The 27,541-nt window shown below is 46.1% G+C and overlaps 1 protein-coding gene across 1 annotated transcript in view; it reads left to right on the top strand.

The window, feature by feature from the left end:
• The window catches only part of PRKCH (protein kinase C eta), a 113,271-nt gene that overhangs the window by 44,418 nt on the left and 41,312 nt on the right, over positions 1 to 27,541 (top strand). The window contains exons 3-10 of the mRNA XM_039733064.1: positions 1,653 to 1,803; positions 2,610 to 2,644; positions 3,590 to 3,678; positions 5,271 to 5,400; positions 6,270 to 6,397; positions 8,489 to 8,632; positions 9,384 to 9,557; positions 23,902 to 24,056. Coding sequence (XP_039588998.1) covers positions 1,653 to 1,803; positions 2,610 to 2,644; positions 3,590 to 3,678; positions 5,271 to 5,400; positions 6,270 to 6,397; positions 8,489 to 8,632; positions 9,384 to 9,557; positions 23,902 to 24,056 — 1,006 coding nt within the window. The remainder of the gene's footprint in view (positions 1 to 1,652; positions 1,804 to 2,609; positions 2,645 to 3,589; positions 3,679 to 5,270; positions 5,401 to 6,269; positions 6,398 to 8,488; positions 8,633 to 9,383; positions 9,558 to 23,901; positions 24,057 to 27,541) is intronic.

Raw genomic sequence — 27,541 nt, 5'->3', positions numbered from 1 at the left:
CAGGTCTGTGTGAGGATCCCAGAGACCAGCTGGCTGGGATATGCAGTTTGGACAGCTGCTGCCTAAATGGGAATGGCTCTCTTGATCTAGAGCTCAGTTCATGCCCTTTGAGAGACACTTGTTTTGTGTAAATTGAGCTTTGCTAGGAAATTGTTATGTGGCTGAACTAAACTCAGTAAAAAGATTAGATTATATTGATAGATAATTGAATTGTGATATTTAGTTGGGCCAGAGGAGTTTGGACTGGGCATGAGGAAGCATTTTTTTAATGAGAGGTGATTCAGACATGGAAAAAGGCTTCATAGACAGGTGGTGAGTGCCCACAGCCTGTCATATTTAAGAAATGTTTGAGCAATGCTCTTAAAGTACATAAACTTTTGGTCTATTCTGACGTGGTCAGACAGTTGGACTGGATGATTGTTGTAAGTCCCTTTTAACTGAAATAGTCTACTCTGTTCTAAAATTAAATTTTATTTTGAGACAATTTAGATTTGAATGCCGGCAGTTCCTAGATCCTTGCTTTCTAGAACTATCAAATATTGCCTAACCTTTGGAAAATGAACCCTTTAAAGGAAGCTGAGTGTGGCACATATCAAACAACATTGAGAAAGTAGCCTGTGGTTTTTTTGGGTGTTTTTTACCAACCCAGGAGGTATTGGAAGTATGTAACAATGCTGCAAATAGTGATAAAGAAGTGTAGCATGAGAATACCAAAGGTGGATGAACACTGTTCTCAAAGAAAGGCACTGCTTTCAGTCAGCAAGTGTGGTGGTGGTCAGTTGGTTATGTGCAGTTGTGTTTTCAGAAGTTACTGCCCAAAAAGCAGTGTATTGTTATTATTATACAACTCATTAGCCTTGAGCTTTTGGTCTATTTACAGTTTTTGAATTAATAGCTTACTGGCATGTCTCAATATAGGAGAGGAGTGAGGGGAAGATAGGAAAAGGCAGATATTTCTAGATAAAAACTACAATTTTGAGTGAAAAGGGACATGGCAATTAAGTTCTGTACCTGCTCCAGATGCCATCCTTGTTCTAGACCACAGTCCCCTGACTTCTAAACTAGGGACGTAACCGTGGCTTTTGAAAGCATTTTATCATAGAATCATAGAATGGTTTGTATTGGAAGGGACCTAAAATATCATCTAATCGCAGGCCCCTGCCATGGGCAGGGACACCTTCCACTAGGCCATGTTTGTCCAAGCCCCATCCATCCTGGCCTGGAACATTCCCAGGGATGGGGCAGCCACAGCTCCTGTGGGCAGCCTCTGCCAGGGCCTCACCTCCCTCACAGTCATTAATTTCTTCAAAACATCCAATCTAAACCCACTGTCTTTAAGTGTGAAGCCATTCCCCCTTGTCCTGTCACTTCATGGCCTGGGCAAAAGTCCCTGTCCAGCTCTCTTGTAGCCCACTTCAGGCACTGGAAGGAGCTCTAAGGTCTCTCCAGAGCCGCCTCTTCTCCAGCTGAGCAGTCCCAGCTCTTCCAGCCCGTTTTCACAGCAGAGGGGCTGCTGCCCTAGCATCATCTCCATGGCCACCTCCTTAGGGTGAGGGCCTAGACTGAATGCTGTAGCAAAACCAGAAGCAAGAACTGCGTGTGATGACCTTAATGTTTTGTTGTCCATTTTTTCTCCTTCTCCCCCTGCACAGGGACTCTGCAGAGGGACCGGATCTTTAAGAACCTCACTCGCAAGCGGCAGCGGGCGATGCGGAGGCGGGTGCACCAGGTGAACGGGCACAAGTTCATGGCCACCTACCTGCGACAGCCCACCTACTGCTCTCACTGCAGGGAGTTCATCTGGTAAGAGCAGCCCAGACGCCCTGGCACAGGGCTCCCCAGTCCTTTGTGTTCTGGGGACAAGGCACCCCCAGTCCTGAATGTCACTTAGGACTTTGCCTGATGTGATGCCCTTTGGCCATCGGGTTTGGCAGGGTACATTTGTGCTCCACACTGGAGTCTGCTGCAGAGAGGCCAGAGGTGATGTATATCTTGGATGCTGGAAGCAAACTGGCTTGGTGTGGAGATGTGGCAGTGTTCCTCCCTTGTAACCACAGATGTTGTTTCAAGGGAAAAAAAGTAATGAAGCAACCTGAAGAAAGACCCCACTCACTGGAGTGGAGCTTTGAGATTACACTGGAGAAAAAAAACCAGTTGCTTGAAAGTTTAGAGAAAATTCCTGAGAACAGGAAAGCCATTAGAGAGGTGTGAAGTAATGCACGTGGAGGAGTAGGCAGAGCAAGGAGAAAAAACATAGATATTCCTCAAAAGAACATGGAGTGGGAGAAATAATAACAGGGTGTGGGCTGCTGGGATCAGTGTAATATGTGTGGTGTGTGTTGTAATGAAGTGAGATACCTGAGAAATGAGAGTGAGGGGGAATATGGGGAATACAGGCACGTTGACAGCCTGCCCTGTGAGCCATGCCTGTGCAGTGCTTTCCTGTGCTCTCACACCCCTGTGCTGGATTGCACCACTACTGCTGGGCAGCTCTGCTATGGGATCTGATAATTTGGGATCCTCCTGCATTTTGGCTCTGCCCTCTGAAACAATCTGCAAGACAGCCATCCTTCTGCCATTGAATTGTGTCCCTGTTTTCTCTTGGCCAGGGGCGTGTTTGGGAAGCAGGGATACCAGTGCCAAGGTAAGGTGCCCTGCTCCTGCATGGTGTGTGTGTGGGATGTGCTGCTTTGGGAGTGCTTTCCCATGCTGCTGGGACATCCTGCAGCTGTCAGCTGCTCTGGAATCACCACTCCTCTTCCTGCCCAGGCAGCCAGACCTGTGCTTTTAAGCCCCTGTCAGGTTTGCCACTGACATTCCTGCAAACACCTCCATGTCCAGTTGCTGTTCCATCCTGTGCAGGTCCACTCAGTTGGTACATGCAACACCCAGCTGGGCTTGAGGCACACAGGGTCCCTTCAGGACAGTGCTCAGCTGGTATTGGGACACAAAGTACCCTGCTGGAATGGCCACCCTCTTTTCTCTCCCTTGAACAAAGTAAAATCTGGGAGTTTGTGACTTCGTGGGTTGGCACAGCACTTCTGCCTGAATGCATGGTTTGGTTGACTGGGTGTGGAGATGTATGTGGTGCTTGTTTGCATTCAGTTATTGTTCTGCCTTTCCCTTTATTTTGCCTTTCCCTTTTTCCCAGAATTGCCTGCTTCATGGTCGTTCAGTATAGCCTAACACAGCCTGTTCCTGTGCAGTATAATAGGGCACTGGCGTCCTGTGAAAGGAATCTGCATGTAAACAAAATGGATATTGCTGTGTGAAACACTCTTTACTGGATAATTATTTCAACAGCATTTTCTGAGTATTTTAGAAGCTGTGCTGTTGTTTCTGTGTCCATCACCTGTATTTGATATAGGCAGCTTTTTTCTAGGCTGTGTGAATAATCCAGTGCAGAATTTTTGTTGCAGTGGGTTAAAGATACATCTCCAGATCTGTTTTAAATTCCAAGCCACCAATTATTTTTCACATCTGTACTGTGTGCCGATGATGCAGCTGAGCCTTAAGGAGCCCAGCTGGTGGATTGATGTGTTCTGAGTCTTGCAAGGGCTCTTTTCAGTGTGCCTCTTTTATTTCCTAGTGTGCACCTGTGTTGTACACAAGCGCTGCCATCACCTCATTGTCACAGCTTGCACGTGCCAAAACAATACTAGCAAGAATGATCTCAAGGTAAAGTCGTGTTGGTTATTTTGGGTCTTCTTACTTTATCTGGGTTGCTGGGGTTGTCCTATAAGAGAATTTACTTTATGTTATTTTTATTTGTGGGTTTAAAAGTGGAAAAGAGTGATGGGGACCTGTTTAGAAGCCATGCAATGTCATCCAGTTGTTCTGTTGATGCCATTAACTGTTTGGACTAGCACATGGTTTAAGAAGTCAGCATATCTTCACTGGAAGGCATCAATAAATAGCAAATCCTGTGGTTTCCTTGGCAATTTTCTTGCATGATTAGCTGTGGTGCAATCAAAATCTGGTGTCTTGTTCTTAATGTGGATTTCTCTGGCCAATCACTGGTCTTTGTTTTTTCCTCTTTTTTCTCTTCTGATTGCTCATTTAGTTGTTGCTCCACACCTTTGCTCTGTGAAATATATTGTAATAAAGAACCCTTGCATAACTTGTGTTTCTGAAGGTTTTCCTTCTTGCTGATTTTGGCTGTGTTAGATGGGAGTAACATCCCCATCTAACGCTGCCCTGTGCATCGCGTGTCTCATTTCTGGAACTGGAAATGGTTCAATAACTGTTTGAGGAAAAATCAAATCAAATCTGTTTATTCACAAAGCAGCTCTGTGTTTTGTGGCATGCAATTGCCTTTGTTATTTCTTGCCTCCAAACTGCTGAGCTGAACTCCCTAAAATGACCCCTTGACAAGCCAGATGAAAACGAGTTAAGAAGCCTAAGGGTAGAGTGCAAGTTAAATAGTCAATGTCCTCACCCCTCTCTTGGGATTATGAAGGTTTTATGACACATTTAAACTACTTTAAAAGAAGCCAGAAGTGAGGAGGCACCACTCACCTTGAACTTCTTGTTCCAGTCACACCCCTGACTTTTCTTTAATACAGTTGTGGGTTCCGCCTCAGCTTTCCAGGATCTGCATGTTGAGAAACAAAGTCAAAAATGATGAATATGCTAAATGGGGACTGCTTTCTTCAGCCATTGAAACATTTTTTAAAGGTGCCCTTGAGATGTGAATGGTTTGCAATTGGAAAAGAACAGGGTTAAAAAGGGGTTGAGTGCAAGTGATAAAGTGAAATGTGTGCCTGAAAGGCTCTTAATTACAAGGAGGGCAAAAAGAGGAATGAGAATTTTAGGAGGAGCTGTGAAAGCAGTTCTGTATTAAAATTAATAAAATCAACAGTTTGACCTAAAGTTACATATTTTTTCACGTAGTATTGAAGTCAATAATTTTGAAACTGTGTGATTAAAAAATGCTGTAATTCACACTGCAGTGGGATTGGTTTGTTTTGAGGTATTGTTATTCTAACTTGTGTTTAAAAATTTAAAATAAGCTAGGCAACCCTTATTTAAAATCTGCTTTGCTAGGTAGTCTGGCCTGGCCAGCAGGGAAAGCAGGGCTGGCTCACAGCAGGTGAGGCTGTTAATTCAGTATTCACTTGCTGTAAACCTCAGTGAGATGATGGACTGGGACATTTTCTGACTTGAAATTGTTTTCTTAGATTTGCACTTAAATGCCTGTATGCAAATGAACACCAGCTTATAAATATGTGTTTGAAATTTAAACCTGTTCTTTCCTTTTGCTGCTGCAGGTGACTGAACAGAGGTTTGGGATCAACATTCCTCATAAATTTGGCATCCACAACTACAAAGTCCCGACGTTCTGTGACCACTGCGGCTCCTTGCTCTGGGGGATCATGAGACAGGGACTACAGTGTAAAAGTGAGCAGCTTCTCACTGTTGCCTCTTCACAAAATACATTTCTTTTTAGATTCTCGATGCAATGTGTGGGCTGGGTTTGTGCAACCTTCAGGAGAAAGCTGAGCAATGAATATTTATCTTTGTAAGAGTTTAAAAAAAGGCTGATCTCCTTTTTAATCTCTGGCTGCCAGAAGGACTCTCCTTTGCACTTTGTTTAACTTGCATTATTAAAAGTATTCTGCTTCCTGCATTCGTATTTTCCCTTTACCTGAAGATTCTTCCTCAGTTAATGAGATAAGGCAGTGAAAAGGCATCTGAGGGGAAAAAAAGGTCATTGCTTTAGGCTGACTACCCTGCTATTAATTGATGACTAAGCATGTTCTGGTGTTAAGTTTTTGTTTCAGTGATCCAGACTGTAAAATCCTTGCTGTCATCTCCCACAAGAGGGTGTGTGTGTGCTCATGAGCTGGAGCAAGAATGATTTTTATTTCCCACTGAATGCTGTCTTTAAAATTAGATACAGGAAAATGCAGGGGAGGTTTGTTGCAAATTCTGTGGCATTATAAATATTAATTGTACTTACAGACATAGCTGCAATGGTAGTTATGTACCTCAAAAATATGTACTTATGAAAAGCTTTAGGCAATAATGGCATCCTGCTTGGAGAGTTTGGGATCTGTTTCTGGTTTTCAGGAGTTTATTCCCTTACAAGAGTCCTAATTTTGCTTCTACTTAGATCAGTGGCAAAAAAACCGTCTAGTTTAAAGATGTAAGGTAGGCCCATATGGGTGTTTTTCCTGAAGCAGAATTAGTAAATTGTTTCTCAGCAGTGAACCCCTCCAAATTATTTTAATTGTTCCTTTTCCTTTACTTTCCATTGCCCCTGTCAGTGTGTAAAATGAACGTCCACATCCGATGCCAAGCAAACGTTGCTCCAAACTGTGGGGTGAACTCAGCAGAGCTTGCCAAAACCTTGGCCTGCATGGGTCTGCAGCCAGGAAGCATTTCCCCAAATTCGGTGAGTATTTCTTTTTTTCCTTCTCTATTTAGAGCATTTACATCTGAGTCTCTCTGTGGGTGCAGAGGCTTCCCCTAGGACAGGTGATGCTGGGTGATGCACTGCAGGAGTAGGTCTGTGGCAAAGGCATCACCTGGAAAATGGATGTTTGACATCCAGGTTTTAATCTGTAGGTGTTGCTTTGCAATGTGCCGATGTTTCACAGTGCTGTGACTTTTCAACACTCTTTGATCTGCTTATCACAAATGAGAGCACAATAAGACCCCCTGACTAATTACTGATCAATATGTTTATGCCATGCCTTTTTTTTTTACTGCAAGTGCAAATGCTATCTGCATGCATGGCTTGTGATAGAGCAAAAGAGCTCAAGAAGAAGCCTAGTTCTCTTCCCAGCTTTGTTACTTTTTCTGTGTGATTTTGGGGAAACCGTTTCACTCTTCACTACATCCCTGGTCAAAAATCTGTGGTCCCTGTCAACACTACAAAAAGAAAATATTAAAACCCAAACTATAATTTCCAGATGTGGTAAATCTTCTGATATAATTGGCCAGCCACATTGATCAACCATCATGCTGTATCAGTCTAGCAGGCTCATTAGGCTGTGCTGCCCCTTTTGATTTCAGTTGGTTTGTACCAAACTCTTATCCTTGCTCTTCCCCCTGTAGCAGTTTGGGAGACAGTTATCCTGGGAATTACAGGGAAATCCCATACTCTCTCCTCCTTCTGCAAAAATCAGCACTTGTTAACACTTGTTTGCATCATCTGCACATCAAAAGGAGATTAAAATAGAAAAAAAAAAAATCTGTGCTTGGTGTTTAATGATCTCTTCTTGTTATTCATGACATAAAGGATCTAGGAATGTGCTCAGACTGTGCTGTAAGGACAACCCTGAATGGCTTTAAGCTGAATGAGCGTGGGTTTAGATTATATATTAGGAATAAATTCTGTACTGTGAGCCTGGTCAGGCGCTGTCACAGGTTGCCCAGAGAAGCTCTGGGTGCCCAATCCCTGGATGTGTTCAAGATCAGTTGGATGGGGTTTTGAGCAACCTGGTCTGGTGGAAGGTGTCCCTGCCCATGGCAGGGATTTGGAACTAAGTGATCTTGAAGGTCCCTTCCAACACAAACCTCTCTGTTTCTGTGACTCTCTTGGTTCTTTGCCCATGGTGCTGAGTCTCCCGTGTAGAGGGAACTTTGCTGTACACCAAGATAGTCACAAGATGGAGCTCACGAAGTCCCTGTGACTTTGTCAGACCAATAAACTGAATAGAAGGGCTCGTTTGTATGCACATGCATACCTGGAGAGCTGTGAGCAGAGGGCATTGGAGGTTGGCTTGATCTTTCTGTACTTCAAAATTACAAGCTCTAGAAATGTGAGCTTATACTGTTACAACTCCTGAATATGCAACACCTCACTGCTGGCATGGGAATGAACTGCTTTCCATCGAATTTGGAGTGGTGGAGCAAGCCAGCAGCCCAAATGTGGAAAACAGACATGTTTTGAAGTTGGAGTCCCACTGAGCTAGGCTTTGAGTAAGTCTTAAAATCAAGTAGAAACATAAAAAATTCAGATGAGATCTGCTAGGGTTCTAAATCTCCCCAGCATTTCTCTTGTTGCAGAAATTATGCAGTCCTCCTTACTTTGCTGGTAGATAGAGGACTTGGATTTCCCCAATCATTCTCTTTATTTTTTTGTGGAGAGTGAGGATGGAGAGAGTCAACCTTGCCTCTTGACTCTTGGGGATGATCCTGTGCAGGGCCTGGAGTTGGGCTTTATGGTCCTTGTGAGTCCCTTCCAACCTCAGCATATTCTGGGATTGTCTGGGATGTGCTGGGCAGTGGGTTTACACCCTGAAATGCCATGTCAGGAGCTGGTGTTGAGATGTCAGCCCAGCCCTGAGCAGTGCTGGGTTTGGCTGGTCACATGTGGCAGCTGTGTGATTCTACCAACACAACTTTCTGTCTCTGCAGCCATAAAGTACCCTTGGAAAGGCCCCAAATGACCTGGTTGGTGGATTGACTGCCTGTGAGCACCTCTGAAGCAGAAGTACAATTCCTCTGCAGGCTGACACTTCTTTGCTTTCTTCCACAGAAACTGGTTTCCAGATCTACATTGAAACATCAGGGAAAAGGCAGCCTGAAGGATAGCAACACCATCACTGAAAGTTCAGCAAGCAAAGTCGGGATCAAAGACTTAACCTTCCTTCGTGTATTGGGAAAGGGGAGCTTTGGAAAGGTGAGAGTTATTCCTGGCTATTTTGTGAGAAACCACATTCCTTATTTAAGAAGCCCCAAGGTAGCTGAAGTGATTTCATAACATGGTACACAGGCTGCCCAGTGGTACTCCAGAGCAAGTACTAAGTGGTGCTTGCTTTGTGCAACAAAGATGGTTACAGAGAGCAGGGAGAAAAGGGAAGACAAAGAAAGCTGACAGCATAGTGAAGAACTGGAAATCACAAAAAAGAAGTTAGCCCCTGAAGGAGCATCTGCATGCCAGGGCCCATACCAGGAGCTGCAAGTGTGTGTATTAACATGCGTTTGGGCAGCATTTCTTGGAGCATGTAAAGACTTTGCCTTTAAAGGCAACAAGGCTGTGGTTTTCAAACATGGTGAGATAGTGGTTTTGTTTCTCTGCTTTGCCAGGAAGCTGATGTGAAAGAGTGTGTTTGAGTTTTATAACTGAGGAGGGAGGTGGAATGAAAACTGCTCAGGCAGTTTGTGCTGGCACAGTGGGTGACCTTCGACCAGCCAGCCCTGTGCCAGACAGGAGCAGCATGTGGGCATTTGTGTCCAGAGCAGCCTGCTGCAGGCAGTGGTGTGTGTCATTGATTGCACACTGATGCCCATGCTAACAGGCTGACTCACTTTGGTCCACAAGCCTGGTCATGAGATGGGTGACATTTCCAGCCTGGGAAGGTGCGAGAGGCTCTGTGCTGCTCAGAGACAGAGGCCTCAGCCCTTGCCACTCACCCTTGCTTTTGGTTTAGGTGATGCTTGCCAAGATGAAGGAGAGTGGGCAGCTGTATGCAGTGAAGGTGCTGAAGAAGGATGTCATTCTCCAGGATGACGACGTTGAATGCACCATGACTGAGAAACGCATCCTCTCCTTATCCAGGAACCACCCCTTCCTCACCAAGCTCTACTGCTGCTTCCAGACTCCTGTAAGTGTAGCCCAGGCAGTGGCCAGCCTTCCTCCTGACACTGGCTGCCATGAGGAACCTAATGTGTATTTGGCCCCTGGCCTGTTATCAGTGTCCACCCCAGACCCAGGAGGAGCCTCTCTGCTCGAGGATGAACAGAGCACTGTGCTGTATTGCACCTCTAACATCTGCTGGGCATTTGGCAAACAAAATCCTGCGCTTTTCTCAGCTCCGTAAAAAACTGGTAAGGCACAAAACCTTTCTTTGTGTCTTCCCTGGAAACATCTCCGTGCCATTGAACGTTTCCAAGTGCAAATGTCTACACACCTGCAGTGTCCTCTGGCTCCTCTGGGATCTCAGGCTCTGCTCTGTTGCTGCCTGAATTTTTAACAAGGTTGTATTTGCATTGAGTTTTCTGCAAACTTTAAGATTTGCACTTGGAACTGAATGCAGCCTCCAGTATCTGCCAGCCTTTGTAGACTGCTCAGAACTGAACAAAAGATCCTTTTGGGGTTACTGGAAGGGTCTGCCTGACAGGGGTGGACACTGAGTCAGATCCGTGTATGGTTGGTATTTCTTTTTGTGTAGGGCAGACAGATGACAGCATTGCTGTCCCTTGTGCCCTGTGTACCTAAGTGGAGGACAGAGCATGGGCTGAGTGCCTGGCTGGGAGCCTCATCTGGTGTGTGCTGGTGCTGGGAGCCTCTTGCTGGTGTGGGTGGTGGAGGGAGGAGTGACTGAGATGGAGGCAGTGGCCACAGCCATGTATGGCAAGGTGAATTTGGGAATCCCTCAGCTAAGCTGTTATTAGGACCATAGCACTTTGTGCAGTGTAGCTCTTCAAAACTGCCTGGGCTCCTTTCCAGTTGCATTTTGTTCTTTGCTAAAGGGCAGTAGAGCTTGTTTTCCTCTTCCAAGAGGTAGGAGAAATTTGCCCTTTTAATTGCAGCTTTGCTCCTCCTACATAAACCCAAAATACCTTAAAAAAACCAAAAAAAGAGCAGACAAATGTATTCAGCCACCCACCCATTTCTCTTTTCACTGGGATGATGCAACAGCCAGTTATGGAGGTGAAGAGCTGTGCTCATTTAGGGTGGAGCCTTTGGGTAGACTCATCTAATAGAAATGAGTGGTTTGTGCTGGTTTTTATTTAATGCACAGCTCACATGGTTCACAGAGCAGCTGTGCTGTATAGCAGAAATGAAACTTAAAGCTCACTGTTGTCACTAGTAACCAAAGAAACTTCTATTTTGTGATATTTCAACTTGTAATGGCTTTCCTGAAACACCAGGAATTTCCAGTATTGATGTGTTCTGTTTGAGGTCAAATGAGGACTTCTCCACTCATTGCTATGGCCTTTGCTATGGCTTTGCTTACTAAATTTGCAGTGTGGATGTGAGAACAGCAAGTGTGCTCCTGGGCTGTGCAGAGTGCCTCCTGTGAACTCAGGGAGGATTCAAGGTCACTGTGAGAGCAGCTGTTTGTCATGTTCAGAAAAACTGAACACAGTCTGCTGTGGGTGCAGGCAAGGCCTTCTGGGCTGGTGAAGTGATTGCAGAGTCTTTTGCAAAGAGGAAGAAAAGGGGAGAACTCAGCCTGTTTAGACTAGCAAATTGAAAGCAAAAAGAGGATCTGATTGATGTCTGCAGATGTCAAGCACTGAGGAGGGGAACAAAGCTGTCAAGATGCTGGTTAAGATTAAATGAGTCTAGACTGGCCATGGTACAGTTAGACTGGAAATTAAAAGGAGGTTGCTAAACAGTAGAGCAGCCTGGAACTGGAGTTTCTGGACCAGCTTGTCATCAGAGGAGCAGAGGGAAGAACCCCTCAGCCCTTGGTGCCCTGAACACAGAGCTGGTCAGTCCTTGAAATGGTGCTAAGGGAGTGGTGCTTGTATAGCAGGACCCTGCTATTTCCAATCTTTCCTGGGTTCCTCTTTCACTTGAATCCCACTTCCCCTCTGAATAACACAAAAAAGGGAAACATTTTTTACAAAAACAATGCAGATTTCAAATTAAGGTGGTTCATGACGTCTTTTGCCCAAGGTCTGCACTCAGTGACACCAACTTCCAGAATAACCAGGTTTAAATTGCTTATAAAAGCACAATTAAACCCCTTTGCTGTAGCAGAGAAATTATTGCAACAGCAGGGTATTCACTGGTCACAGTCCTTCCAGGAAGGCTTAACCATGCTGATACAAACTTGGGGTTTCTGTTTATTGTTTGTATGGCATAAGGATATCCCCTCCATTAACAAGACCTTGGCAGAAAAAGATATCTATATATATAAGCCATTATAGATATAAAAAAGAGTAACCACTTATTCAAAATGTCATCCTGCAGACATATTAAAAATTTTATGGATTTGGGAGCATGGCAGCACAAATACCCAGTTTGCAGTTACATGGAAACCACATCACATATATCACAGTTACAGCCCAGACTCTTAAAATGTGGTATTATTGGTTCATGTTTTAAAAAACAAAACACAGCTCCAGTCTGCCATGGAGATCCTGGATACATAATGACCTTCAGGGCCTGCCTTTGGAAATTTTTCAAGAACTAGCCATTTTGAGGCCTCTTACCATTTGTCAAGGCCAAGTCAAAGCCTGATCCCATAAGATCAGGAGAAACTGGGACTGAGTGGCAGAGGAGCAGCCCAGCTGGAAGGCAGACAGGGCTGAGGCAGGTGCCAGGTTCAGTCTGAGCCAGCAGTGCAGCCCCATGGAATGTGAGCTAAATTATGGACCTGGCTGCTTCAGGAACTTGGAAGAGTCATTATCCATTCTGCCTGGCACTGGTGAGGCTGCACCTGACACAGGGGTGTCCAGTTACAGCCTCTCCCATCCCAGCTCAAGAGGAAATCATGGGAACTCAAAAGGAAGGCTCTTGGAAGTGCCTGAGATGCTGCTGCAGTTTGAGGACAGAGCACTCATAGGATCTGAGAATTTGGCTGGATCCAGAGCCACTTGAGTTCTGTTTCTTTTACAATATTCCACCCAAACCAGCAAACTCTTCCCCTGGCTTGAGCAGCCTGGGGTGACTTTATCAGCCTGGGACATGTCTGTGCAGCACGGTGTGATCTCATGTGGTGCCAGGAATGCAGCATTGTTCCAGGGGTGCCCATCCCTGGAAGTGTCCAGGGCCAGGCTGGATGAAGCTCTGAGCAGCCTGATCTAGTGAAAGGTGTCCCTGTACAGGAGAGTAGGATTGTAAATAGATAATCTTTAACATCCCTTCCAACCCAACCCTTTCTGTGACTCCATGATTAGCTGAGCAGGCACAAGTACCTGAAACAGCAATGCATTACCTGAGTCCATCTATACTGCTGCTTCTTCTTGCCTATTTTAAGGCTGGCTGAGGTTTTTCTGAGCTTACATTAGCCACTGATGGTTTTCAGAAAGGTTTTCTGTTCTCTTGTGCTGCCTCTGTGCTCAGTGTGAGCCTGCTTTAGTCTCAGCTGCAGCTTAAATGATGCCTGCCAGCGAGGGCAGCTTTATTTCCCAGGGTGGGCTGAGGCTGCCTGACCTCCAGACAGCCTCCTTGCTCCATCTGGGCTGAATCCTGCAGCCACTAGGTGGTAGGAGCTGCAAGGGCTGTCTCTGCCTGCTGTGGGTCACAGTTTTGAGAGCGTAAAGATGAAATATCAGCAGCTCAGCAGGCTGGCAGAGGCTGGATGTAGCCATCTGTGTGCCCAGCACTGGGCTGGGCAGTTTTGGACTTGCACCTCTGGATTCCTTTCCTATGAAAGGCAAAGGAGGAGTCCAGATGCTCCATTGCAGGGGGGAAGTTTAAATCCTGCTTCAGCTGCATCTGTGAGAGGTCTTCCTTGCTCACTACCTCTCTGGTTTTTTTTTGGTTTTTTTTTTTTTTTTAATTTAAGGCCTTGCCCTGGGAGCTTTCCACCTTGCCTAAGCCATTTACCTCTGCTTTTTCTAGGGCCTTAGAATAATTCTTTAGAGCCAGAGAGGATTATGCTTCTGCTCCAGTAATCCATGAGTTGCTGACAAGTGCTGGGACCTGTGGATAATTGTGGATCCTGCATTAAGGGTGACAAGCACCAAAAAGTGTTTGTTTCCATTTACCTGACACTGGTGTCATGCAACACCTCAACAATACTGTCCTAGAAGGGATGAAAGAGGCTATATGTATAAATAGCTAAATCAGTAATATAATCCTGGGGAATGTGAATCCTGGAATGTTTTAATTAAAATCAGTTTGCAGTAAGTAGGTCCTGTCTTATTTGGGGTTTAGGAGCTATCCTTCCTGCACAGGTGGTTTGCTTTTAAAACCTTTTGTCTCCACTCATATGCATGAGAATGAAGAGGGCTGGGGGAGATCAGCTTCCCATGCCAATAGTGTTGAATAGCTTCTGGGTTTTACATTTATTGCCCTTATCCCTTTTCTCATGACCAAAGGGTCCTTCCAGGGGACTGTCCCCCAGGCGATGCTGTTCCCAGCACTGTCCCAGCCAGCCTGATCATTATATGGATTTGCTTTCCCTCTGGCTCTGCTGACAGTTGCTGAGGCTCAGAGCCTGCCCCTATTGTTCCAAAAATAGTGAGACAGGAGAACTTGGCAGCAGGCTGTGATTTTCTGTAACGAGTGTCCTTCAAGATAATGATGAGCAGGGGTGCTGTTCAAGCCAGGTGGCCTGGGACTCCAGGGCAGTACAACCATGGAACTGCTCCCGTTTTACGAGGGCAGCCTGCTGTTTGGCACGCAGCTTTTTGTCTCCTTTTCTGGCTGAGGGCTCATGTCGTGCTCTCAGCATGGAAGGGGAAGGCTTCTCCACATCTCCACTGGCTCTTGGGGCACTCAGGCACCTCTGCCAGGGTCAGCATGGTCATCTTGTCATGGGTGACCTGATTGTTTAGAGAGGTGACCCTGTATTTCACCTCCTAGAAGTGCTACAGCTGACCTGGAGCCTTCAACAGGAGCATCATTTTCAAGCGAGGACCCACAAGCCAAAGTGCTGGGACTGACAGGTGGCAGCTCACCCAGCCCTTGCCCCCAGGTGCCACAAGGGAGGTCTAAGTGCCCTTGTATGTCCAGGGGAGTCCTCAGTTGTGGTCCCCCCAGGGGATCTCCAGCATCAGCATGGTTGTCAGCCACTCCACCATCACCAAATGGGCAGAGCACAGGGCAGAGCCCGGTGTGGTGGAGGTGAGGCAGGCTGGAGAGGCAGTGAGAGCCTTCCCAGGGCTCTGGGTGATGAACAAGTGCCCTGACAGACTTTGGAGTGTGCTGGTGGGCGTTCAGGAAGCAGTGAGGCCTCTTTGATGTTCTTTTTGAAAGGCATTGGGAGGGAGCCCTTTGGGAGCAGAGGATGGCTTTGATCCACTCCCAGGCTCTGAGCCCCCAGCATTCCCTCTGTGGCATGTTGTGGAGGCACAACTCCATGTGTGCATTCACAGTCAAATGCACTCTTTGATGTTCTTTTTGAAAGGCATTGGGAGGGAGCCCTTTGGGAGCAGAGGATGGCTTTGATCCACTCCCAGGCTCTGAGCCCCCAGCATTCCCTCTGTGGCATGTTGTAGAGGCAGCACAACTCCATGTGTGCATTCACAGCCAAATGCGTGTCTTGGATGCCTTTCTGCAGGCATTTTTCTCTTATTTTTGAGAAAGGACTTTTTCTCTTGTTCTTGAGAGTTGACACCTGTGTTAGCCCCAAGCCACTTTGCTGGAAGACTCTGCAAGTCAGGCTGGAAGGAGCTTGAGTTGTTCTTTACCTGGGGTGGCAGGTTGGTTTTTGGGGGGTTCTTGGACAGGGAGGGACAGGGGAATTCCTCTCTCTCCTTTCACTCTCAAGTGCAGATCCTGTAGGTGTGTGCCATGTGCCATCATGTTGGCTTTGTGACCACAGCAGGGACAGCCAGTTTCTCCTTTCCTCTGGCTCCTGTCTAGCACAGAATAAAGGCAGGCTGGTCGAAAGTGCATCTTCCTGTGGTTTGACAGTGTCCACATCCACCAAAAACCCCTGATGTGTTTGCTGGCACGCTGGTTCCAGTTGTCAGTAAACCTGATGTCTCCACGCCCTGCTCAGAAAGCCTCTGCCTTTTCTGACATCTGCAGCGGCACCTTGCAGTGGTCACTTCATTGCAGGAACATTTGAGGCCAGGGGTTTTTTTGCAGGCAGGAGGTGAAACAAGATCAGACTGACATTTCTGACTCTAATCTGTGAACTTTGCTGGACATCCACGCTTGGGCTGCGCACTGAGGCGGTGCGAGCTGAGGTGAAAACATGAGCTGCAGGGTTGGAAGGGTCAGCTGCCATCGTCCTGTCGTAGCTCCCCAGAGTAACTTTCTGACCCCAGATGGCTGAGGGACTTGGGATATTTGCATTTTCATGAAGCTGATATAAATGCCTGTCTCCATCTGCAGTTGCTTAGCGGGGAGACTGTAGCTTGGACAAATCATCAAGCTCACTGCAGCCAAGTTTTGCCTGTGGTTAGCCACAGTACGTGAGACAAATATTTTTTGTCCTTAAAATCAAGGAAGTTGTGGCATAAAAAGAGATCAAAATGGAAGCAGCTCTCAAGCAGCCCTGAGCAAGCAGGTGCCAGTCAGTATTGAGGAGGAAAGGGAAGAAAAATCCAAAGGCAATCTAAGCTCAGAGAGGAGCTAGCTAACTGAGGTGTGAGCTGGTGGTGCTTTAGGTTTCAGTCTCTTTGAATCCATATTGCTCCAGGTGGTACTTAAGGTGAGAAGATAATTCACAAATCCTCACAGCAAGCTGTTTCCAAGTGGGTTTTGAGTGTTTTGGCACTCTTATTTTTGTGAAGACCTTTGGCTGAGCTTGTAGAGGTCTCTAGCCTTCCGTAGCCCTGCCTGAGCTAGCAGATTTTGCAGAGCTCAGTATTTTGTAAAATGGGAAGAGCTGTTGCAGGTTGGTCACTCTGAACTGAAAAGACCAGTTTCAGTAGTCTTTTTGAATGGAGGGCTGTAAAAAAGTGTGGTATTTACAGGGCTGTTCTCTCCTGAGACACCAAGATGCCAGCAGCCAGCTGAGGGGTGCAGGTGAACTATAAATCTTTGATTAACAGGTAATGTCTGTAGTGTCATACACTTTAGTTCCTTATTTCTCAATTTATTCCCCGCTAAATTCAGTCAGTCCTTTGAATGTGTTTTAATCTTTCAGGAGGGAAGGAGTATTTATGGAGTTTTCTTTACCATTTTAAAAGGTCTGGGAGAGAAGATTTTGTGTTGCTTCTTCTTTCAATTAGTTTTGTATCCTTTTAATATTTAATTTTAATGATGCTCAAAGTGTCTTTTTGTTTTTTAATTGTGATAAAAAAGCAGACTTTTTTATATAATTGATTGGCTTATCTGAGTTTTGGGTTTTTTTCTAATTTGGGTCTGGTCTTGTTTCAAGTGGAGCAGATACAGGTGAACAGGATAATCATAGGCACATGATTTGCACATATGCAGTGTAAAAGTTTCTAGTGAAAAGATGAGCTAATAGTGTAACACTGCTGTGAATTAGGCTGTCTTGCAGGGAGGGGATGAGGAGGAAGGATGTGTGTGTGCTTCACTTGAATGCCCCAGAAGATGCATTGTTCCAGACAAATGACTGAATTTGCCTGTTACAAAAACACTGCAGCATATGAGCTTGACATTTCAGCCAAGTGGTTGAGAAAACAGGGGCAGGAATTTGGAGGATGCAGTTAGATTTGGGCTTGTTTGTTTTTTGTTTTGGTTTGTTTTTGTTTTTTTTTTCCCCTGGGGTCAGTGGGAACCCACAACTCCCCTCAGCCCATCCTGGTTTGTGGTTGTCATCATTGAGCTCCTGTGGAATGAGCTGGGTGTTGATGCTGCTCTGTGCACCCAAGTGCCGGGGCCACCTTCACCCTGAGGGACCCTGCAGAGTTTATTTGTGCAAGTGGCAAGAGCCAATTTATGATTCTCTGGGCCTTGTGTATGTGCCTCACTGCAGTGGCCTCACAGGGACCCTTGTGGTGCCCGCTTTCAGCAGTGTCAGAGAGCAGAGCATGGTGGGGTGATAACCAGTGATAACTGCCTCATTTAGGTTGGTGACTCTTTATTAAAGGACCTAAAAATGAGCCTGGTGTGGGGAAGCGACCTGAGATTCTCAGAAATGTGCTCACCAGCTGCCCAGCCTGGAGGAGATACCACATGCACCTTATGCCCGTTCTGAGCTGGCCTGATTTCCACTGCACCTCCTTCTAGCTTGAAAAACCACCCAAAACCAGCAGAAGAAAGAAACCTTCCCTTTCTTAGCCTTTCAGCTGATCACACAGTGAGCCCTCATCTGGGTAACCCCAGGGCTGTGTGTGCCATCTGTGGCTTGGTTCCCTGAGGCAGAAGTGGTTCCTGGGGCTGGCAGGCACTTCTGCAGCCCCTGGAGCAGGGAGGAAGAGCAGCTCAACAGAGCAGCAGGCTGTAAAACCTGCTGCCTCTCTGCCTGGGACTCCTGGGCCACGTGCGTGGGGTTCCATCTGAGGCAGTGTGGGGCAGAGGTGTTCCTTGATGTAGCTGCTGTGTTTTGAAACCAAAGGACCAGATCTTCACCTGACATCAGTCACTGCCTTGCTCCGTTGCAGTCGAGTGAGAGCAGCTTCGTCTGGAAATTTGGGGCTGAGCTCCTGAGGTCTGCTCTTGTGCTCACACACGTGTCTGTGCAAGGGTTGTTGTGGTGACTGCTTCACAGTGGGGCTGTTCACAGGACAACTGTGATTCTCCCTGGGTCTGAAACCATGTGTAACCCCCCTGGACAGCCTGTTGTCCCTAACCTTTGGAGCTGCGAGCAGCAGGTAGCTCGTGGGGTGCAGGGCTGCCTTGGTCCATGGATATAGAGGGGAGTAAGTTCCAGCAGGAAATCATAGATTCTTTGTATTCTGTGGAGGGCTGGCTATGGAATCATGGACTTATGGAATAGGCTGAGTTGGAAAGGATCCATCAGCAGCACTGAGTCCAACTACTGGCCCTGCACAGCACCATTCCCAAGAGTCCCACTCTGTGCCTGAGGGCACTGTCCAAACCCTCCTTGAGCTCTGCCAGGCTTGGTGCTGTGACCACTGCCCTGGGGAGCCTGTTCTGTGCCCAGACACCCTCTGGGTGAAGAACCTTTTCCTGATATCCACCCTAAACCTCCCCTGACACAACTTCAGGCCATTCCCTTGGGTTCTGTCATTGGGCACCACAGAGACCAGTGCCTGCCCCTCTGCCTCCCACTGAGGATGATGAAGAACCACAGTGAGGGAGGGGAAGCACTTCCAACAGGAATTCATAGAATCTGTGAATGCTGTGGAGGGATGGGCATGGAGGCATTTCCAGCAGGAATTCCTAGGTTCTGTAAAGGCCTGGATATGGAGGTTGGACATTTCCTCACAGAGCGGCATCAAAGAGTGGGGCATAACTGTGTTAGTCCTACAAAAATAAATATTCAGTTACAAGCCTGTGTCTTACTCCTCCTCCAGATCCTGTGCTTTGCAGTGCCTTGACCCAGATACAGATGGCCACTTGCACTGCTGGGGAGTTGGACATGTGGCTTTCTGGAGCCCAGGGCTGAGAAATCATGGCTTATTTTCTCGCTCTCAGCAAGACCTAGGGCAGATTTGCTTTGTGTGGGGGTTGTGGACCACGAAGGGAGAGCACTGGGAACACGGAGAGAGCCTGCCAGCTCTTGTAATTATCTTGTAATGATTTGCTTGCAAGCTCCCTAAGCCCTGCTACTCTTTTTGGAAACAATAAATTTTCTCTGGGAAGCAGCAACACAGCTGTCTCTGTTTGGGGATGATTTGGAAAACCTCCCTTCTGCTCTGCAAAGCATAAACTACCAAAACAGGGAAAAAACAACTGTTTTCTTGGGAAAGCCCTTTGGCTTCAGTGAACTCAGATTGAGCCCAAAGCTGATTTTCTAAGGAGTTGTGTGCATGAATTATTTCCAAAAAGATAAAATGCAAACTAAGCGGGATTCCTGAGACAGGCTGATTTTTGTTGTGGGGGAAAATTGGACCCTTGTGATTGGTGATAAGGTCCCAGGAGGCCTTTGGTCTTGTGTGGGTTGTAAATGGACATCAGCTGTGACTTTTAAGTAGAAGAGGGCAGAAGTTTGCCATCACACTGTTGGTTTTGGGCACAGGGAGAAAAAGGATGCTCTTTAATTAAAATCTGGATTTTTTTTCTTCCCATGTGATGACAAAGAGGAAAGGTATGAGAATACAAAACAGCTTGTAGAGCTGGTGAGGACAAAGGGCTAAAGTGATGCTGGAGATGGATTTTAGTGTTTGCAAGAGGCAGTAACCAGTGTGTGGATTGTCCTTCTTGGTGGCTCTTGCAATCAGGGAATTTCTTCAAGCCCCATAAAACCCCCTAAGACAATGAACAAATATAATGGGCATATGTAGCTGCTGTCAACCACTGCTGTGCTTCCAACAGCCCCTGCCCTGCTAACAGGTGAACAAATAGGGGTGGAAAACTAAAATGAAAAGAAATAAATTTTTAGAAAAGCCAAGAAAAATAAAAAAGACATCTCTCTTGTGTGAAAATTGACAGGATTAATCTCTGCGTGTAGGTTCAAATAAACCTGCCTGATCCCGTGGATTTTTTTCCTCCAAGTGTTTTTTTAATTTACAGTAACAATTGCTCTGAGAGTTTATTCATCCTGATCCCAGTCCAGGAGTGGTGCAATGTGATTTCCTCCTGTGGCTGCCACTTGCTGCGAAGCCTTTCGTGTCACTGTTTCCTGTTGACTCAAATGCTCCTTTCTTACCACGTCAAACAGAGATACCACATCAGGCTGACTTCTGGGCAAAGCACAATAGAAAAATAGACATGTGAGGAGTTCAGCATTGGGCCCTGTCAAAAAACAATCCAGCTTTCAACTCCTCCTAATTCCTACTGATAGTCCCCAAGAAAGGAGGAGACACAACTGACTCTTAGGTCAAATTTGCAAGTGTCTGAACTACTGCTGTTTTAAGATCTACTTCTCCTGGCCCCTTCTTAAGTTATTTCCTCAGTCTAACTCTTCTGGCTGCAAATTGCCTTCTTTTTTTTTTTTTTCTTTCCTATTTTTTTTCTGTTTGCCTCCCTCCCTCCTCTCCCACCCTTTTCTCCTTTCTTCCCCCTGCCCTTCCCTTCCTCTCTCTTCTCCCGTCTTCCCTCCTTCCCTCCAGCTCCCTCCTTCTTTCCCCCTCTTTTCCTTTCCTTCCTCCCTCTTTCCTTCTCCTCCTCTTTTTTCTTTCCCAATATGATACCACTGTTTATTTCTTAATGATTCCTGTGAGAGTGGTTGGTCTTGGCAGTTTTGCAAGCTGATGGTCTTCCTTAAGAGTAAAAATGGAAGGCCTTTCGTGGCTTCTAGATGATTTTCCCCAAAGGATGGCCATTAGTGCTGATTTTCCAAATGCTTGTTGCCAGGCATGTAGTTGACCAGTGCACAAATGCTGCATTATAAACCAGTTGTAATACCAATACAATAAACCAGTTGCTCTTTTCTTCAGCAGCCCTATGGGATTTCTAAGTGTTAGGAAACTGGGCAGACAGTAAGCCGGACCTCCTTAAAATAAGTTGGAAAAAAATTTAAAAAGATGCAGTAACCCAAAGTTCTGTATCTATGCTTGACCAGTGAAATGAGCCCGTGGGTGGGTGTGACCATATAACACATGGAGTTACACTTGCTCAGGTTTGCAGTTAGTCTGAAGCAAAAGCAGTTTTTAGCAAAAAAGCTGCTAATTCCATGGCAGCAGTGATGTGAAATTTGAAATCAGCTGTTTTGGTGCTTACTTGAACATTTGAGAAAGAAGCAGTGTCTTTCTGTAAGCATCATAGTAAACATGAGTACAGCCAGAAATCTGAGGTGGGTGGCCCTGCTCTGGAGAAGCTGGACATACATGTTTTAAGATAGGAAGTGTTAATTTTGTTTTTCTGAAGGTCACATTTAAGGAAAGAGTAGAAAACCCATGTGTGTTCCCCTAAGTGCATGCATGTTTATACAGGCATGTGTATCACTTACATAAATGCACACACCATCCCTCACCGGGCTGCTGGTAAATTAAATTGCTTCCTGTTGGGGATCTGGCAAGAGGGATTTCTTTTTAAGTATGGGCTTGGGGAGATGCCTGGACAAGCTGGGCTAGATAAGCATGTGTCATGAGGAGAGATCAGCAAGGAAGGAGGTGGGAAAGAATAACAAGATGTAAAAGCTGGCCTGACTGGAGAGGCAGAGGTGATACCTGTGCTGCAGCCAGAGGAACAGGCAGGCACAGCAGAGCCAGACTGAGTTTAACCATCTGCAGTGAAGATGTGGCATTAGAGGGCTGAAGGACCAAGGCTGGTGATGGATTTGCACAGTTCACGCTGCTCTGGCTCACACTGCTGGCTAGACAAGCCAGCTCGGGTGTCTTTCAGTGCCCTCTCATAAAAACAGAGTGAAACAATGAGGTTGTGGTGTCTGTATGGACTGGAGAGAGCATTCAGCACGTGGCCTTGGGGCTGCAGTAGTGTTGTGGGAGTGCTGGGAGCAGTGGTGAGGCTGCACCTCAAATTGTGCATTCAGTTTGGGACCCTCACTGCAAGAAGGACTTTGGGATGCTGGAGTCTGTCCAGGGAAAGACAGCAGAGCTGGGCAGGGGTCTGGAGCACAGGTCTGATGAGAAGGAGCTGGAGGGGCTCAGCCTGGAGAAAAGGAGGCTCAGGAGGGACCTTCTGGCTCTGCACAACTTCTGACAGGAGTTTGGAGCCAGGTGGGGCTCAGGCTCTGCTCCCAGGGAACAAGGGACAGGACAAGAGGAAATGGTCTGAAGTTGTACCAGGGGAAGTCTAGATTTGATATTAGGAACAATTTACTCACTGAAAGGGTGGTCAAGTCTGCCCAGGGCAGTGGTGAGGTCACCATCACTGAAGGTGTTTAAAAAATGTGTAGATGTGTGGCAGTTGGGGATGTGGTTTAGTGGTGGGCTTGGTGTAGTGGGGTTAGTGGTTGATGGTCTCTAAAGGTCTTTTCCAACCCAGTGGATTCTATGATTTCATGATCTTTGCCTTCTGGAAGGGGCCCAGGAGGAGCTGTTGGGCAGAGCTGAGGTTGGCTATGCAAAGGAAGCTGTCCTCATGTGTTACAAGCCATTTGCTTTCCTGCTCGTGTCCATTGAGAAATGAGGGAATTTCTGGTTGTTTTTCTTCTGTCGTGTGCATCTCAAGATGTTAACACCAGTACTCATTTCAAGCTGGCTTGCTGCCAGAAAGTGGAGCACGACAATGCTTATCCTCTTAAACTTAGAGAGGGTTTAAAAGTAGCTTGTGGATAATTAGCATCAGACCTGGGAAGAGGCTTGTGGGAAAGAAGGGAAAATATTACCATTAAAAAGCCTGGCTGATCTCAGTTGAATTCTGTGCCTGTTTTCCAATCTGCTTGTTCCTGATATTCAGAGAAAATCTGAAACAACAAATACTGAAAATCGTGAAACAATTGCTGAGAGGAATATTTGAACTAGATGGCAACAATTCCAGGGTTTTTGTGCCAAATCTCTCTGTGTCCTTCCTCTCACAATCAAGTGAACACATGTGAAACCCCTGCTCACTGTGGAGCACACACCTTAAGTAAGTGCCTCCCTATATGCAGGCTTTTGCAAAAGCCAGAAAAGAAACCAAAAACAAAGCCAAAAAAGAAACCTCAGAGACCAACAGCTGTGGTTAATGAACTCAACTTTATCAAACAGGTTGCTTTTCTGCTCAGCAGAAACTTTTATTTATGCTTCATGCTTATCAGTTCCTCTATTCCCCAGAGGTGTCTGCAGGTTAATCAGAGGAAAGCTGGAATCTGAGGGCCCAAAAAGCCGCTGCCATGCAAGTGTATGACAGGAAATCCCATCCTGGAAAACAGCCCGCATTTTCCAGAAATAATGTTGGGATATCCTCGAGACAGTGTTGTGCTGTTGTGGTGAAGCTGCAGTCTGGTTATGTACATTGTGTTATGGAGCAGCTTTCCCTCGAGATCAGAGGTGTTTACTAGGGAGTGAATGATTTTTTGCAGATTTCTCTTGTGCCACTCAGCTCAGAGAGTACTGATGAAGGGCTACCATTCCCTGCTGGCTGAGGCTAAGGATAATTCAGAGAAACCCAATGGCAGCTGATTACTGATGAACACACACTTACTAACATGCCCAATCCACAAACAGGAATTCATTTCACCACTGGGGTCAAAACTTTTGGGAGGAGTGTAGGCAAGGAGGTACTAACAGATCTTCCTAGCATTGATTTGATTTCTCCTGAAAAAATCAGCCTTTTCCCCCACTCACTGTCTCATGCTTATTAATCTGTTTTTGTTTGGGAGAAAATAGTTTCACTAAGGCTTTTCCAAGCCTGAGCAAGGCTGTGGTTAATGCTGTTCATGTTTGCTGTGTCAGGATCGCCTGTTCTTCGTGATGGAGTTTGTCAACGGCGGGGATTTGATGTTCCACATCCAGAAGTCGCGGCGCTTCGACGAAGATCGGGCCCGGTTCTACGCTGCAGAAATTATTTCAGCCCTCATGTTTCTCCATAGCAGAGGCATCATTTACCGGTGAGCTCTGCATTCATGGCTTCTCTTTTTCTCTTTGTCTGAACCCCACGGCTGAGATGAGAGCTGGAGTTTTCTGCTTGAGTAAAGAAGTGTCACTTGCTGCCCACCAGGAACAAGTTGTCAGCTGGGGTCACAGTGCCTCCACACTCCCCCTGCACGTTGGCCAAGGTGCACCACTTTCCAGGAGGGACAGAAATTTCTGGGCAGGCATTAAATGAAACTTTCCCAGATTTTCTGCCAGGTCAATGTAAGGATCTGGTGCTTTGGCCACAGTGTGCCGTGCTATTTCAAGGCTAATAAGTGCTGGTCACACCAAAGCCTCTGCTTCCCTGCAGAGGGAAGCTACTGTCTTTAAACCTTATCTTATTTCACATACCTATTATTCAGTGCCACCCATATCAGCCACTAAAAGTGTTTTCATTCCTGCCAAGGTCCTACAGCAGGAGCTTTTCCTTCCTGTCCATGTCTGGCATCTTTGTGTTTGCAGCAGGATTGGAGCATTGTTGCCTCCATGTGTCAGCCTCCACTCGAAGTCTCAAGGCTCTTCTCAGGAAGCTATTTCCCATGCATAGCTCTCCTTTGTTATTTGTCATTTTTCTGTACTCAGGGGGGCAGTTTGGTTATATTTTTTCCTTTCTGTGCTGCTGAAGTGCTCCCCTGTCAGCTCCAACATAAAGACACAAAGCAGCCAGCGTGGATCAGAGCCAGGCTGCGTGCAGAGCCCTCCCTGGGCCAGAGCACCATTTGCCCAGCATCCTCCCTCATGCCCCAGAGGCAGAGCAAGGCCTCTTCTGGGATGGAGTAGGACAGCTGGAGCAAGGAGGTGTCAGCACTGAGGCAGTCTGGTTGTACAGAAAGGTTTCTTTCTCTCATACATCACACAACACCTCTGGAATCCCTGTGCCCAGAGCACTGGGGAGGAGGAACAAGCTGTTGTTTTCTTTGGAATGCTCTTACCTGGAATCCAGCAGCAAAGCACGTATTTTTGAGCATGGCCTCCTGTAGCCCTGCTCAGTCCCACTTGTGGCATGCCAGCACCACAAAGAGTAATGTCAAGTGTCTCTTTTTTGCTGCTTGGTTACAGTTGTACTGCTGGGACCCAGAGCTGGGTGCAGGATGGGATCAGTTCCAATCCCAGTCCAGCTCTGCTGGTGCCATTTCTGTGTATTGGGCCAAATGTCATCTGATTTGGGACTTCACATAGTTTAACATAGTCAGTAGGACATCCTCCCATGACAGATAAACTCAGGTTTGAGCTCACAAAAACCAGAATAGCTGAGGGCTAAAGTGGCTAAAGGGCTGGGGGCTGTGCAAGGGGCACTTTCCTGTCTGATGGGGAGATGATAGGATCAGCCAAGTAAAAGCAGATTCTCTGTCTCTTCCTAGCTTGAGCTCCAGTAAGAAGCAGATGGTCAGGTGAGGACAGAGAATATTAAAATATTTTTAAGTATGAACTCATGTGACATATATGGCACAGTGAAATAGAGGAGTGTCATTTTAATATTCTCCATGTCCTGAGAGCCTGAAGATGACTAGTGATATATACCCTATGTATCAAGCTCCTAAAGCACAGTGATTGTCTGTGTAGAATAGCAAATCTCTTTACTCTACAGCTGGATTTCAGTCTAATTCTTCCCTTGTGAATAATGCCAGCCACTGAGGAGAGACCCTGCCAGATAATTATGCAAATGACATTTTCCTTAAAATAGTGACATCCAGTAGTTATTGTCAGTCATTCAGCAGCAAAACTGGGTCTGTGCATAATGTAATGCCTTGTACTTGCAGCTTGTCCTGTCTGCCCCAGCCTGCTGCCTGTCACAGGGCAGGAGTAACTGATCCCTCTGGGTTTTGGCACTCTTCAAATGCTGCTGTAATTCATGATAGAAACTGGAGGAATAATTGGAAAGCTCCTCGAACAACTGCACAGGCTTTGATCTTGTTGAGAAACTGGTTAAGCTGTGGAGTCAGGTAGCTTCAGCTTCATGGGGCAGGTCTGCAGGGGGGTGGGTGACTTGGTTTCTTGTAATTAGTTGGGGTTCTGGAAGATGTAAAAGGAGAGAGCTGCTGGCTGGGGCTGTACTGAGCTGAGGTTGCTTCTGTCATGTCACAAACGCCAGGCTCTGGGAGGGAGTCTGCAGGATAGAAGGGATATTCAGAATGCACTTGAGTAAGAGAGTTTGGATCAAATTTTATGATAAGAATGTGAGTGCTTGCTTAGGGAGCAGGGGGCAGAGACACCAGAAATAGCCTGACCAGAAAGGGTTTTACCACAAGCTCTTCAAGGTGTCTTCTTTCTGGGTTTGCAGGGTCAGTGGAGGAAGAGGGTTGCTGGCCTAGAAGATTCTGTGTAATTTGCTTTTCTTCTAGGCTTAACTTAATAGTACTGTATTTTTCTTTGCCCCCTTCAAGACTGAACATTTCAGGAAAGAATCTGCATTTACCAGTGCAGAGAGTGTTCCCCTGCTAAGTCAAGTTGCATTTGCCACAAGTGCTGCCAAAAGCTGGATTTTCTCTTCTTTGAAATGCTAGAGAGGTTTGAGACAGCACTGAAAGTTCATCAAGAAGTAGCTGAAACTTGTCATTGTGGCCTGGCAGGACAGTGCTGGTGGCTGCTGAAATCAGGTGTTCGTTGATTCCTTTTTCAGCCACACACAAGCAATCTGAAATAGCTGTAGAGCAATATTTTTGCAGTTGCTACTGTAAGTCCCTGAAAATGGGGTTTTGAGGCAGATGATGCATTTAGGCCATATGTGATTTTTTAATTTTAAAACAGGGCTTACAGCTGGATTGGTTCTCTCATGAGATGGTTTTCATGATTCAACTGAAATTTTCAGTGAGTTTGCTCCTTATTTTGAGGAAACTCCTTTTTTTTTACTAAGCTGTGTCCAAAATAGGAGTCCCATAAACATACATTGTATATATTTGGGGCTCTTTAAAAGTGAGCTTTCAGTTTCAGAAACCTTTATTTTTCTCTCTTCATTTGCAGCACTACAAAGGAGAGATGTCTTTCTGGCCTTATCAAGGAAAGGTCTCTGTCTTGCCCTGAGCTGAGGTTTAGCTGTCAACTTAGAAGCACCTATTTATAGTTACTTCCTGAAAAAAAAAAAAAAATCTGCAAGTACAGTGGGGTTCCTTAGCCCATTATACAGGGGAATGCATCCAGACATGAAAACAATTTTTTACGTGTCACATCACAGTGTGTTGTGCACCCCTGACCACAGAGGAGTAGGGCAAGGACATGTTTGTGATCATGCTGGACGCTGCCAGGAAAATGTTAGGTAATAATCATGCTTATTGTAAATAAAATCTTTGCTCACGGGGCAATATTTGTGCACTGCTGCTTTCTCTAAGATTATTTCTAAAGGAAATTACTGTGCTGGGCTGTGTTGCAGGTAGGTAGGTTGGTTTGTCATTTTTTCTAATGGCTGGATGAGCTATTTTTCTTGAGGCAGCTCTTGCCGACTTTCACTTTCCAGTTCAGCAGT

Source organism: Passer montanus, unplaced genomic scaffold (assembly GCF_014805655.1).
Source record: "Passer montanus isolate IOZ18808 unplaced genomic scaffold, ASM1480565v1 scaffold82, whole genome shotgun sequence".
In the NCBI taxonomy this organism is placed as follows: Eukaryota; Metazoa; Chordata; class Aves; order Passeriformes; family Passeridae; genus Passer; species Passer montanus.
The sequence above is the reverse complement of the archived record's forward strand: the minus strand, read 5'-3'. Positions and strand labels throughout refer to the sequence as shown.